We start from the raw sequence: 15,719 nt of genomic DNA on the forward strand, positions 1-15,719 counted from the left end.
GTCAACTATAATGCAAACCTTATACATTTTCAATATGTATTAAAATATATTGTAAATAATTTAGGTGAAAATGAGTCCGGTGTATTACTTTAAGCCACATTCCTGTGATTTTTTTATTTATTATTATTTATTTATAAAAAAATTTTGGCTGTTGACGTTACAAAACTAGTTTTAATGTCGGAAATAATTTCACTAACACCAACACATCTAATATTGTCTCTGAGTTCCCAGGTTCCCTTACGAAAATTAACCATGGTTTTAACAATAACAACACCAAAAATCATTGATTCAAAAATCATGGTTTTGTTTCTTCAAATAATAATTAAAAAAATAAGTTTTCATACAATATTTTAGTTGCTTTTGTTATAAAAAACAACCTAAGCCATCAATAGCCTTTCAAATTACTTAAATGCATTATATAATGTAAAAAAAAAAACGAGACAATAGTGATTGTTTAATAACACTGTTAAAATGCGTAATGTAGGCTAATACAAAATAAACAATTTATGTGTATTACATGTTATAACAAATGCAAAGGGAGCCAAAGGCCTGGTAATTGTTGCTGCTACACTTACAGGACAATCAAATCCTTGTTTAGGATGTTGCCCAAACTTTTAATTCAAATATTCACTACATCTTTCATTTTTGGCCACCTTTTTGCTATAGATGACAGCCTCTGTAATTTGTAAAAACATGTGGACATCACAACCCTTACAAAAACAAAACCTGGTTTTATCATAGTAAAACTACTTAATTTTCTTTTGCATGATTTCTGAATGCTTGAGACTACAAAATAAATTAGAGTCATAATAAAGTTATAGCCATAGGGCACCCATTTGGCCAGCAACGGCCCTGTGGAAGACACTAAGTACCTGATGAAGTTTTTTTTTTTTTCTTACCCAAAATGGAAGAAAGAGTTAAAACTAAACACAACTCAAACTGTGTATGAACATAATATATACACAAACACACACACACACACACACACACACACTGCGGTCCTCCGTGTAGACCTCTAGGCTACTTGGAAGGACCATCTGCAAGACTGCAAGGTTTTACATTTTTATGTTATGTTTTATGTTATGTTAATTTTACTAGAGCTAAATTCTTAAGAGCATTTTAGTGTGATAAATTTGGCAGATAGCTGGTGTATTGGATTTTTTGTATGTTTTCTTGCTATGATCTAGGGCTTGAGCACAAGACTTGACTGAGTCTAGTTTCATAGCTAGCATTTCATATAATCATAAAAATATAATTTCACCATTTTTACACAATTTTACAAAATTGTCCCTTTCTTAAAAATGGTCTACATTTGTCCTTGTAGTCTTGGGTGTCATATTTATGTTCTTCTCTGACATAAAGAGTATGTTACAAAAAATATAAATATAATAAATTGCATTTTATTGCAAATTTTTCCGATTTAAGAATGTATATAAGTCTTGGACAACAATGGGTCGAACGATCATGGCTGCCTTGGTGAAGTTCGAAAAGACATGAATGCAAGGACAGTCCGGCGTGGGAGGGGCTAAAATACAGACTCCGCCCACAGTGCGCAGCAGGACCAAGTAGAGGTCTCTGCAACAAGTATAGGTCTCTGCAGGAGGGTAATGGGAGTAACCAGAGCGGGGTGTTTTTAGACCATGATACCTGATTGGCTGACGTCATAGTGATGGTAGGTTTAGGGGTGGGATTGGGTGAGGGGGATCATTTTGATTGCACGATTTAGAAACACCCAGCAGTTTGAAAACACCCACAAGGTCCTAAACGGCCACTTGAGCCTCAGCAGGACAGTGGAGTGGGAGGAGTTACACTCAGAGACCTCCACTCCTCTCCGGTTCAGCTGTGCGCACTGCGTGAAGAACACTACACGGTAAGCTGTTTTTCAGTCAGTGGTCACTTGTAACTGTATGTTTCTAACGTCCTTTTATAGAAAACAGCAACAGTTATTGTGCTCGTGCGGCTTTCGCTGTACTATCCCCTCAATGTCTGTTGTTTTGATAGGAAAAGTAGCACAAGATTCAGACGTGGAATGTTTCACTTTGGAATGTTTTCTGCGGTAAAAAAATGAACGAATATTTAGAAGTAAAATATATAAAAGTGAAGGACCTGGACTTTTTTTTTTTTTTTTTTTTTTTTTTGGTGAATCAACGATCAGACAGAGCTCAAGTAAACCAGTCCTGTGATCGCTGTTGGAGTCCTATCATCCTGAAGCATTGATTATCATTTGTTTCCGAGTAGGTTAAAGGCCTTTGTAACGTTAGCCCATCAAAACCTTTCTGGATTACAAAGATCTAAACTTCAGTTTATCCACCAGTCTTATTCCTATGTAATCCTTTTGATCAAACTGTGATCCAGACATGTCACACTGTAGGCTTGTTGAACAGCCACTCAACCCTGTTACATTCACATCAGATTACAGTCACATACTCTTGTTCAAATAAAATCTTTAGAAATTAATAATTAACCTCTCCTCACATATTATATTGCTGTTTCCAGCTCTTGCCTGCCTAAATGAAACATTGTGCTCTTAATTATACACATCATTAAATGGTATTTTACATTATATCCATTATATCATTAAGGTACATGAGACTGTGTTCTATTGTGAATATAGCAGTAAATCACTGCATTTTAGTGAATCAGTTGAATGATTTAATCACTAGCTTATAAGTCTCCAGAATGTTTTTGAACGAATCGTCTCAATGAATGATTCTGTGACTGCCTCATAAAGAGTCACTTTGTCGATTGATATTTTTCAAATTAATATGATGTTCAACTTAGCATTGAATATGTTTATTTTCAATGAGTATAATATTAATGTTGAAGATTTACTTATTAGTGCTCCTAAATCTCTGGACTGTATTTAATAGTTAGAAACTGCACTTGCAAGAGTGTTTAACTTGTAGACTTTTCAGTAAATGCTAAGCCAGCATCAAGCACGATGAATCTCATGACCTCAGTGTTTAATCCTGTGTGTGTTTCTCCAGGCCTCCGATGACCATCGGTGCAGTACTTTGAAAGCTGAGATCTCCATCAGTATGCCGTGTCTCTCATCATCTGTGAGGCTCACATCAAGCCTTCACAGGTACATTGGTGTGCGACGTTTGCCAAACTCATGCCCAGCGCTGCAGCAGCACAGGTACAGCAGTACGGCAGTGAATAAGAGCACAGCGTCCCACAGCTATGTGATAGTCGGGGCTGGATCTGCAGGCTGTGTGCTGGCCAACCGTCTGTCAGAGAACGCATCCGAATCAGTGCTGCTTCTGGAGGCGGGACCCAAAGACAAGCAGCTGGGAAGCACCCGTCTGTCCTGGAAGATTCACATGCCGGCCGCTCTGACCTATAACCTCTGCGATGACAAGTACAACTGGTTTTACCACACGCTACCTCAGGCGCACATGGACAACAGGGTGATGTACTGGCCTCGTGGACGCGTCTGGGGCGGCTCATCGTCACTCAATGCCATGGTGTACATTCGGGGGCACGCCGAGGACTACAACCGCTGGCAGAGCGAGGGGGCCGAGGGCTGGGGCTACGATCACTGTCTTCCGTACTTCCGCAAGGCCCAGGCGCATGAGCTGGGGGCAGATCGATACCGAGGGGACGACGGCCCGCTGCATGTGACGCGAGGAAAGACCAATCACCCTCTGCACCATGCGTTCATCGAAGCGGGCCAGCAGGCTGGATACCCCTTCACCGATGACATGAACGGATTCCAGCAGGAAGGAGTGGGCTGGATGGACATGACCATCCACAGAGGTGAACGTTATTGCATGAATGCATGCATGCATGATTAAATACTTAGCGTCCCATTACAGACATATACACTCTGAAACTCAAAGATCTCAAAGAACAGCAATTTAAAAAAATAAATGAATAAAAAAGTTTTAACTTGAAGAAATTATGACTGAAATATATCAGTTGTATATTAAAATGTACTTTTCAAAGTAGTTATAGTTTGTATCATATAACCATTTTTTTTCCATCCATGTTTTAATTTATATAGTTCTGTCATGCAGCATTTTATTTGACCAAAAAAAGCAGTATTTTGTTGTAAATTAATTGTTATATTTTAAAACATTGTTTACATTTTTTGTTTTATTTTTTTTATTCTCATATTAAATTTGTACACAATTTTCTATTAAGCATTTCCTTCCTCATTAATGATAAATGAATATCGTGATAAATACAAATACCGTATGATATGAAAAAAAAAAAAAAAAAAAAACTTCCTGCCATTCCTTGAATTAAGGCATCGTAATGAAAGTGACGTGACATACAGCCAAGTATGGTGACTCATTCTCAGAATTCGTGCTCTGCATTTAACCCATCCAAAGTGCACACACACACACACACACACACTGTGAACACACACACTCAGAGGGTATCAGTCATGGTATTGCCAGCCCCAGACTCAAACCCACAACCCTCGGGTTAGGAGTCAAACTCTCTAACCACTAGGCCACAACTTCCCTGTAATGCAGTGCAAGTCTGGGGTGTTTTCCCCACTCATTTGAAGCATCTGCCAGCTGAAGAACAAAAGTAACAGTACATCTGGTCTCTTACACGTGATCCTTAGCGTGAGCACTAGTAATAGTGTAATTCTGTGCTTGAATCAAATTCAGCTTCTCTCCTTTTTCTCCCTCAGGTAAACGATGGAGCACAGCTAGTGCTTACCTCCGGCCTGTGCTGTCCAGAGCCAATCTGAGAACAGAGGTCGGCTGCATGGTGACCCGTATTCTGTTTGACGGGACCCGCGCGAGAGGGGTGGAGTACCAGCAGAATGGACAGACGAAAAAGGTAATAAAAAAAAAAAAAAATTAGTATTTAGTCAGATTAGCTTTCCACACTGCACTGAACCACTGGGTTATCAGTGGCTACACTTACATGCAACCAGTGTAATCAGATTGATGCCTCAGTCGGACTTCAAAATCCTTCATGTAAACTCCTTAATCGATCAGAATGAGCTCGATCGGAATTACATTTCACTCAGATTGAAGGGGGTGGTTTATTCCTCTTCTAATACGATTGAGAATGCATGTAAACACTCGATCGGATTGAACCTCAAAACTGAAAGGACTGTGCATGTGCAGTGACGCTGAAATAACGTAATTACATATGAAATGGATACAAATAAATTCTGATGTTAAAAACAAACAAAGAAACCCGTGTAGGAGAGAGGTTATTATGTGCAAACAGTGAGAAACTCTATATGTGTGCAGTGTGTGCATGTAAAAAAATCTAATAAAAAAAAAAAAATTCGATTTGAGGCTTGTTACATACAAATGCGTTCATGTGAACATAGTCAATGTTTTTAACCCTGCGGTTTAAGGGAAAATGCTAAATGTCAAAGTGGTGTTAACTGGAGTGAAGAACGGTCAAGGCATATGTATTACACACAGCAGAGAATCTAAACCTTTCAAAGTGACTACGTTGGTCATGAATGCGTATAAACACACTTGACTTCTCATGTGCACTGCCTAATGAATGCTGTTATAGTATATTTGAGCTTCAAGCTTGTAAATAAATCTTCCTCAGTTCTTCCAAGATCTAGATGACTATTTCTTCAGGAGAACAAGAAGATTTTGAACTGAAACTGTGGTCCTTGAAATGATTCATAAAATGCTGGGTCCTTTAATAATAAAATTGTGTACACATGATGCATTGCTTAAACAGATATTGAAAACAGTAAACTGGAATGAACTCAAAAAGAACCAGTTCAAGGAAACAAATCAGACTTTCCTCTGGATTACAGGAAATGATGTTTTGAATAACGTTCAGCTTCATGCACAGACCGATCGATTCGCTTCATAAGACCTCAATATATTATCAGGAGCCACGTTATTCTTTTAGTCTTGCCTCTATATGCTTTTTTTTCTTTCCTTCAATTAACATGCATTTTATTAATCACCACCCTCAAAAAAAAAATCCTATGCTATAATTTATTTAAAATAAATTTATTTCATAATAAGTATACAGTACTTCCAATCCACTATCCATTTATTGTGTGTATGCAAGTATATATGTTTATATATTCACTAGGGCAGGTGTCATGCTTTGCTTAAGCTAGTTAAAGCACACGGCGAAGAAAAGTAGTTTAGTCCAGTCTTTAATAAATCCACAGGGAACAATAGAGACAATCCGACAGAGCAAAAAACATCAACTAATAACTGGCAAAGAACAGAACAGAACAGAAACAGATACTGAACGAGGAAACTAATGAGATGCAGCCAGAGAAACTAGGTCAAAATGAGCATGAAGACAAATCCACACCTGTAACAGCAGGGAACAGTTTCAGTGAAAAAAAAAAAACTTCTTTAATGGCTCTACCGAAGTAAAAAAGAAAAAAAGAAAAAAAGATGAGTAAATTAACAGCTATTTTTCTTTTTATTGCTGTTAGAATGAAAGTCAGTCTCTGGTTAGTGGAATCTAACAGTATTCAGTCACAACATGTCGTATAGAAGGTTTGGAGTGGAAATCTTTTACTTCGTAGATGGGCCGTTAAACTGCATGTGTTTACCTCTAAACCTGTTTAAATCTTCAAACGGGGGTTTTTCACCGCCAAGTCTGTACCAGACTCAACAGACAGTGCTTTTGCATCAAGACACATTTAAAGAAGACACTTTTAAGACATTATGATAAGACACAATCAAGCAAATGCATTTTTATGATATAAATAGCCATTCACAGAACTCTAGTGGTATAGCACAGAAAAGCAACCCCAGTAGACACGATGTTACGTTGAATTAGGATGTGATTATCTGTGTCCTGGCTGTGAAGGAAGCACTGTGCTGTTCATGTCTATCAGAGATCTGTGCTAAATGAGATCTGATGATCTACAGCCTTTGACGTGTAAAGTTCAGTAAGCAGGATGTGTAATCTGTTTGATTAACCTACATAATCTGTCACAGTAGGCAAATTGGGACTTTTGTTCCACCAGACTCTCACCACATCAACAGATCAACAGTTCTGAGAACGTCTGTAACAGACTGATGATAAGTGATGAAAGTCACGCTCGATGGTTTCTTATCTGCCCATCAGTCTTTCACGTTCACTTAGTCCTTTAGATTAAAAAAAAGAAAAGATTTGATTTGTTGACAAGTGTATGTCTCTTCTGTTGACTTCAGGTTTTTGCTGATAAGGAGGTCATTCTCAGCGGTGGAGCCATAAACTCTCCACAGCTCCTCCTGCTGTCTGGAGTGGGAAACGCAGATGACCTTCGCAAACATGATATTCCCGTGATACAGCATCTTCCAGGTGACCCCATTTCCTTCTTTGTGTAGTGTAGCATCAGAGTCTGCCCGCTCCTTCAGTCCAGCTCCATGAGAGTAAATACTGGCTTCAGCGAGGAGGTAAAATGGGCTTCATTCTGAACTGGCTGTTCACTTTAAAGTAACATGAAACATTTTAGTAATGTATTATATCTCTTTTTTTTTCACTGTAAAACTGTAAACTAGTTAGTTCAATAGTCTAATAAACACCTACCTTTAAAAATACAGTTAAATAGACAACCCTGTCATTTATTAGTATTTCCAGAATACTTATCATGAAAATAATTAGAGATAGACTGATTTTTTTTTTTTGAAAAATAAACAATATACTTAACCAGTTTAATGAAAATCTTAAGAGAAACATTAAATCCATTATTTAAATGTTTCATCTTCATATCACAACATAGGATTTTTTCTAACAACAATCATAAACATCAATAATAATAACAACATTAGGTGAACTAAATGGACAAGTGGTGTTTTCAAATAGACAACATAAGTAAATTAATATATTTAGTTGTGATTTATAAGATTAGGTGTTTATCAAGCTACTGAAGTAACTAGTTTACTGAAATCATCCTGAAAGTAGCAGAAGATATTTAAATACAGTCTATTTTATCAAAATTATTATTGTTTTGTCCATCTATATTACAAAATACAGACTAACAATGCTATTACTAGTGTTTTAATGTTGAAGAAACAGCATATGCTGGTTAGGGATGTTTGAAGCATGGCTTCTGGTTTTAAAGCATGGTTCAGGTCCTGGAGCTAAGGACCAGCGTAAACCAACTCAAACCAGTGTAAACCAGCTCAAAACAGCTCAAACCAGTGTAAACCAGCTCAAACCAGTGTAAACCAGCTCAAACCAGTGTAAACCAGCTCAAACCAGCTCAAAGCCGCTATCATGTTCAGAACATCCTTTAACAGCATATGCTGTTGTTGTTTTTTCTTCAGCAGAGTAGAGCATCTGCAGCAAATGATACGCATCAGCACTCATCAACACTCTTATTGTTATCTGATAAAATTTAAAACACATTTAGTGTTTAATGTGTATTTTTACCCCATGATTTTCTATGTATTTACTCAACACATATTTTCAAATGGTTTCACAGTCCTTCACATGACTTATAGTAAAAAAAAAAAAATGATGAATTGTAAGGGCCAGATTCACTAAACAAAGTACACTGGCGGGAGACCACAATCCCATAAAAGTGCAGTTGGAAAAGCAGTGGAAAGTTCTGCAAGTGATCTACTGACAATATCCAAATGAAAGAAGACAGACACAGCTTGATCATTTCTATAATGACCAACACGATCTACCAAGAGCCGATGATGAGCAGGTGCAGGTAATGCTCTTTTGGGCTTTAATAATGGCGCAGAATCTTTAAACTGACTACCGCAAATCATGTCACATTGATTGATTTAAATACTCTCCTAAAAAATGTATTTTGTGTCTGAAAGGGAAGCTCTTACAAATGCATCTGCAGTAAGATCAGCTGCAAAAATGACTTTTTCATCCATGCATTTTCATTAGTAATTTTTCACTGTGTGTCTTTAGTAAATCCTGACAGAAGATTGTTAGCACCGTAAGAGTGTTTGCGCTCTCTTTTATAGCTGTATAACCTAAAGACTTTTTAAAAAGGGGATCTGGTTAAAGGCACATACATTAAGCCAAATGTATCGACAAGCATTTATGGTAATCTAAAATATAGTTTAATGTCTTGAAATGTGTTTGTTGTGTATTTAAATCTATTTGTAATGAATAAGTTATATTCCAGGATGGAGGCAGATCTGAGATTGTCTGACCACACATGTGTCACAGACAGCAAGTTATTCATATCACAGGAAGTGCGTGTTATGACATTTTGATAAAAGATTGTGGTAAAAAGATGATGTTCACAATAGGAGCAGGAACACGCAATAAGGAAATCTGTTGTCTGTTTTGATTTTAAGCAGACAGGATATATGTTGTATACCCTCGCTCGACTTGGCAAATGTAAATGTGAATGCCATATGTTCATTCAACTGAATGGATGCTTTAGTGCAAAGCAGCTTCAACTGCTCTGGCAATCATTTCAGAGGCCATTTAGGCCACCAAAACAAATCTGTGAGAAGAAAAATCAGAATGTTTTTTTTTTCTTCGTGTTTTGACAGCTTCAGTTATATATACCCATAGATTGGTTGTACTATCAAATGGTCTTCATGAAACTGTTTTGCATCATGAACACCATTTTTCTGCATTATTGACAGACTTTTTTCCTTATTAATGCTGTACAGTTGCTTTGACAATCTTTATTGTTAAAAGCACTATATAAATAAAGGTGACTTGACTTTGTATGCAATGGTCAAAGTTCACTAGAGCTCCCGTTCCACTCGAATATTTTTTACATTTCAATGCAAAAGTAAAGCAAAACAATTGTTAAAGCAAAGATATAAGTTAGAAATTAAGAGTTTTTTTCCCTGATCCTGTGATAAGGCATGGCAAATCATGGGCAAACTTTGGCCTGCAAGCCCTGGTTTGAGATTCTGATTTTGACATAATAAAATACTCCAGTGACAAGCAAATAATTTCTCATGTTTGCACACTTGCAACACACTCCAGCTGAAGAGTGCGAACTAAGAACACACAGCTTTCATCAGGGACGCTCATGTTTCACAGCTCAGGGATTGTTTTAGACATTGCTGGGCCAGTGAAGAAGATGAGCTGGTAGGACTCCGCAGTACTTATTTAGTCACATTACCACTTCACAGTTAAGATTTCTTGTCTTTTCTTTAGAAAATGCTTTCTTTTCCCAGAGCAGATTAGTCTGTGATACATTTTGTCTTATTTAAAAACAAATGTGCAAATTTATAGTGAACATTAATCGGAGGAGATTTCAACATCAAACATTTGAACCTTGAATACTCTAGAATTCACTGATAGAGTGTTTTTTTTTACTTTAATGTATTTTTAAACATGTTTTTTCCCCGCCACTAAATAAAAAAATAAAAAAGGTAATTGTTTTTTATATCACAATTCAGTTTTTTTTTCTCAGAATTGCATCATATAAACTCGCATTTGTGAGACATTATACATATTCGCAATTCTGAGAAATAATGTAATCTCACAATTCTGACTTTTTTCTCAAAATTCGAGTTTGTTCTGACTTTATAACATGCAATTTTAAGTTTATATAGTGAAAACAAAAGTCAGAATTGTGAGATGAAAAAGTGACAATTTTTTTTTAATAATTATTATTCAGTGGGGATAACAGGCTTCCATAGAACATAACATTTTCAAGCAATAATAAGATAAATTCAGGGAAAAACAATTGCATCGTGGCAAAATGTGTGCCTAATTATATTGTTACAGTAAACTGTAGTTATCGATCTTGGTTTGAACGGGCCTTAATAATACACAAAAAACATGATATAAGCAACATCACATTGGTCTGCATTTTTACTTTAGTATCGAACTTGCAATACATTTTTCTTGTGTTTGTTATAAACTTTTTGTTATTACCCGTATTTTTCAGACTATAAGTCGCACCTGAGTATAAGTCGCATCAGTCCAAAAATACGTCATGATGAGGAAAAAACATAAGTTGCACTGGACTATAAGTCACATTTATTTAGAACCAAGAACCAAGAGAAAACATCACCGTCTCCAGCCGCCAGAGGGCGCTCTATGTGTTCAGTGTAGACTACAGTAGCACTGAGCAGCACAGAGCGCCCTCTGGCGGCTGGAGACGGTAATGTTTTCTCTTGGTTCATTTCTCTCAGTTCATGTCAAATTAATTTTGATAAATAAGTCGCACCTGACTATAAGTCGCAGGACCAGCCAAACTATGAAAAACGTATAGTCCGGAAAATACGGTAATGTATTTTTATTTTTATTCACAAGAATGAGTTCTCAAACCTGTTTTTGCTGGGAGGTGGGAGAAATGCGGTTTCAAATGTCAGTGAATTTGCGATTAAAATCTTAACAAAAGGATTGAATGTAGCCTGTGCTTATGAAGGAACGGTGTGTGTGTGTTTCAGGTGTGGGCTGTAATCTGCAGGATCATCTGGAGATATATGTGCAGCATCGCTGTACTCAACCCATCACACTCTACAAAGCCCAGAAGCCCTTCCACATGCTGAAGATCGGCCTGGAATGGCTTCTCAGATTCACAGGTAATACATCTGAACGTTCGTTTGGCCTGTCAAGAGCATGAAGCGTATCCAGACATTAACACACTGTGTGTGTTCTGCTGTAGGTTACGGTGCGACGGCTCATCTGGAGAGCGGCGGGTTCATTCGTAGTCGTCCTGGTGTTCCTCATCCTGATATTCAGTTCCATTTCCTGCCCTCTCAGGTCATCGATCACGGCCGAGTTAAATCCAACATCGAGGCCTTCCAGGTCTGAGTAGTTTAGTGGCTGTTGCTAATCAAACACTATCTGTGTTCTCTGTTGTCAAGCCTAAAGAGTCACACTTCTTTCTGCAAAGAAATGTGTTTGTACATAAATGGCAGCAGTGCATTATGAATCATATCATAAACAAGATTATTAGTGAATCACACTGATTCAGAATGCTGGTGATTTCTGATACATCGCTGATACATCACTCCCAGGCTTTTTAAAAAAAAAGCTGTAACTGCTGCCAGGAGACAAAAGATAATTGAATGTTCTTTATTAATATTGATATACGTTCTCATAACATTCAGAGAGAAAAAAGTATGATAGGATACTTTATAATCCTAGAATATAAAAAATATAAATTACATTCTAGGTAAAAATTGTAAGAACACTGTAAGAAATATATTAGGAACCTTTAAATAATATTCTAATAACAACAAGAGAACTGGATGTTTCAACGTTTTAGAAACCATTCCAAACAATGTTCCCACAACATTTTTATAACTTAAATTTGCTATCTGGAAATAAGATTTGACTTTCCATTGCTAGACATGCCAACATCGCAACGCCGACAGTCTTATGTGAAATTGACATTGCTATGAATGCTAGTGTGTGTGAACACCTCTTTAATTCACCTGCAGCTGAGGAAGTACATGTTGACTTTCATCACTTTCATCTGTTGACTTTGACTACAGTTGCAGTCTTTGCCCTGATGGCACATTTGTTTATGCACACTTATGGATTCCCTGTGATGTGTGTAGGTTCATGTTGGACCCATGAGGAGCACGAGTGTTGGGTGGCTCAAACTGAAGAGTAAAGACCCGCTGGCGCACCCTATCATCCAACCCAACTACCTTTCCACTGGTACGTTTCCTCCGATCTCACCCTCAGGCATCAGGCACCATGTTGTTCGGTGTAATGGAGCTGTTCAAGGGGAACCATGGGACTTTGTCCCACAACCTATAAGATGAAATCAGTAGCCCATATTTCAAATATGGCCGTTTTATTTTTGTCTTTCCTGAAATAACAATAATCGCAATAAAAATAATATAAAATTAAAAGTTAAAAATCTACATTTGCAGCCATCATTTTCTAGCTACAGCATGAAAAATAACCAAGGCACTCATAGAGAGGGTTTCTTTTCCACTCATTTCTTGTTACTTAAAGGGATAGTTTTCCTTCAGTTGCTGGTCCCCTTTGACTTGCATAGTGTTCTTTTTTGCTTCTCATACTATGGAAGTCAATGGGGACCAGTGAACTATCCCTTGAAGGGAGCAGTTGGGGCTTCGGTGCCTTGCTCAAGGACACCCCAGTCGTGGTATTGAGGGTGGAGAGAGCACTGTACATTCACTGCCCCCACCTACAAATTTGATGGCGAGGGCCTAGAATAGAAGTGAGGCTGTATCTTTGACGTATTGAGATGAAACATGGTAATCATCAATGGTCTAGACGAAACTAGCTAAAGTGTGACTACCCCCCCCCACTCGTGGCCATAAGTTAGTTATAAGTGTTGAAATGTTTGAATGGATAATCCTGACATCATAACTGTGCTGTAGTTTCTCTAACTGCCTCATGTTCTCCATCTCCTAACGTCCCACAGACACTGATGTGTGGGAGTTCAGAGAATGCATTAAGCTCACACGGGAAATCTTCGCTCAAAAAGCCTTCGACCCTTTCCGAGGCCCCGAGGTGCAGCCGGGCTCCGCCATCCAATCCGATGCAGAGATCGACGCTTTTGTCCGGCAGAAGGCAGACAGCGCCTACCACCCGTCCTGCACGTGTAAAATGGGCAGCGCCTCAGACAGCAGGGCGGTGGTGGACCCTACTCTGCGTGTGCACGGTCTGCAGGGGCTGAGGGTGGTGGACGCCTCCGTTATGCCCAGCATGGTGAGCGGGAATCTGAACGCCCCCACCATAATGATTGCTGAAAAGGCAGCGGATGCCATTAAAGGGATTCCCTCGCTCCATGACCCTGGAGTTCCTGTTTACCGGCCCGTTACTCTTGAGACGCAGAGATAAGACGTCTCTGACCTGGCCGTTCATGGCAATGTGGGAGAACACATTTAGACTTGCTTTTTTTCCAGATACGAATGAATCCTTTTGCCACATGATCAAACCACTCTTCAGTCTTAAGACAGCTTATCTTTATCCAGAAAGTGACTGATTTTAGTCTGTCTTAAATTTAAGTGTACCTTAACCAAAAGGTTAATTCCTAACACATTTAATGAAGTATGACCAGACATGTTCGACCAATTTCATGAGATTCTCTAAGTCGCAATGAAACCGACTAATATCACGCTCTTCAAAGAAGAGCCATTTGTAGCATAGATATTTCCAGTTTACATTTCCACACTAAATAATACATTTCAGCTGCTAAACCTAACACTAGGAACCAGTTATATATGCAAATAACTTTTTTCTTGTTTACATGGAGAGAAAAGGAGAGCCTTCAGACTTCTTATGTGCTCTTTATACTGATACGATGGATTAATTTTATTTTTTAAATACAAGTCCAGTTTTAACAGATTGACAGTGCATGTAAAATCACTACTATCGATGATTGTCTTTTAAATAATAACTGTACCTGTCAAAAATAATAAAATGATTCAATTATAAATGTCTCTTGATAATTGATTTGAATGTTCTTTTACAGCCAAATATTGTCTATGCAGATGTGTGACACTAGGATGAACTGAAATAATCATTTGCACAAATTGAATGGGCTTCACTTCATCTTCATTTCAATACACACATTCTTATGATTTATAATTGCATTTAATTGTGGGTACTAGACAGCATTCTTGTGGGTTCTAGGAACAGCATGTGCTAAATAAGCCATTATTCCTTCATCATTTACTCCCTGAACCTGTACAATGTTATTTCTTGAACTTGAAGCTTTCAAAAAGATTATAAAAGCGACCAATTAATTGAAATGATCCTAACATCACTATATTCGTGAGCTAATGTTAAGATATCCACTGCACTCTAGTGTTCAAAGCTGCTGAGTCACAGGAATATAGCACACAAATTGACTGTTTTCACAATACTTTTATACCTCGCTCTGTATGAATCATGAAGGCTTCAGTGCCTATTCTTTGTTACTGCATCTTCTTTCCATTGAGGAAAGTCAGACAAGTTATTAATTATTTGCTTTTCATTAAACTTACCAACTGCCTGCAGTTCAGTCATGAACCCCAGTTTAGGAAACGTTGACGTACTGTAATGTACTGTTTAATCCACTTCATGTTGTTAAATCACAACAAATTTAATAATTTTTTACTCTTTGTATTTTTATATCGGTATGGTATGAAATTATCCTATTTAAATCAATTTTATAACTGACTTGGGTCAAAATCTAAATCTAAAAGTAGTCAAAAAGTAGTCTGATTACAATACCTAAAATGTGTAATGTGATGGATAAACCAGCTACAAAGTTTTTCATGGAATTTGGAATCAGTAACAGACTACCCAGCTCTATTTATTAAAATTCTTCCTAAATTGGTAATCCCAAATGCCTGCTAGGATGTTTTTTTTCTAGTTAGTAATGGACTTCATTACTTGAATTTTTTTTTTTGTTGTTGTTGTTGTTGTATTGTTTTACACATTTTCCCATAAAAATGTCCTGTAATAAGACACATTTCCTAGCAGGTGAAAGTAAAATATTATGTGGGGATTTTTAAGTTATACTAGCCTGAGCTTGACCAGTGTGTTTTTGAAAGACATTCTCTCGATATCCACCAAACTGTGGGAATGACCTGCATTTAGGTCAAACAGGACCAAACTAGGAACATTTCAAATTGATGAAATTCACACTGTTGAACTGAACAAAAACTGAACTGACCAGAGATAAATAATGACACCATTGTCTACAAGAGCTTGCCGTCTTCATAAATCCGTTTCCATAAATGATTACACTGTTTTCCTGCTCATATCTGTTGCAGCAGTTTTGACAATCTGTAGTGTATGAAGCGGTTAAGAAATAAAGATGACATGACTTGTGTCAATTGGCATCACTCACCACTTCCACCAGGCTTTGAGCGCTGCTCCGATGCTGCAGGTGATGGCTGCAC

At 37.7% G+C, this 15,719-nt stretch overlaps 1 protein-coding gene across 1 annotated transcript; it reads left to right on the top strand.

Moving 5' to 3' along the window:
* Nucleotides 1–1,745: 1,745 nt before the first annotated feature.
* chdh (choline dehydrogenase) lies at nucleotides 1,746–14,148 on the top strand. Its single transcript, XM_026270525.1, has 8 exons — nucleotides 1,746–1,870; nucleotides 2,988–3,759; nucleotides 4,649–4,800; nucleotides 7,128–7,257; nucleotides 11,292–11,426; nucleotides 11,510–11,652; nucleotides 12,411–12,513; nucleotides 13,250–14,148. Exons 2-8 carry the CDS (start codon nucleotides 3,039–3,041, stop codon nucleotides 13,666–13,668), a joined length of 1,803 nt encoding a protein of 600 aa, XP_026126310.1. The 5' UTR covers nucleotides 1,746–1,870; nucleotides 2,988–3,038; the 3' UTR covers nucleotides 13,669–14,148.
* Nucleotides 14,149–15,719: the final 1,571 nt, after the last annotated feature.

This window comes from Carassius auratus, chromosome 8 (assembly GCF_003368295.1).
Source record: "Carassius auratus strain Wakin chromosome 8, ASM336829v1, whole genome shotgun sequence".
NCBI lineage: Eukaryota > Metazoa > Chordata > Actinopteri > Cypriniformes > Cyprinidae > Carassius > Carassius auratus.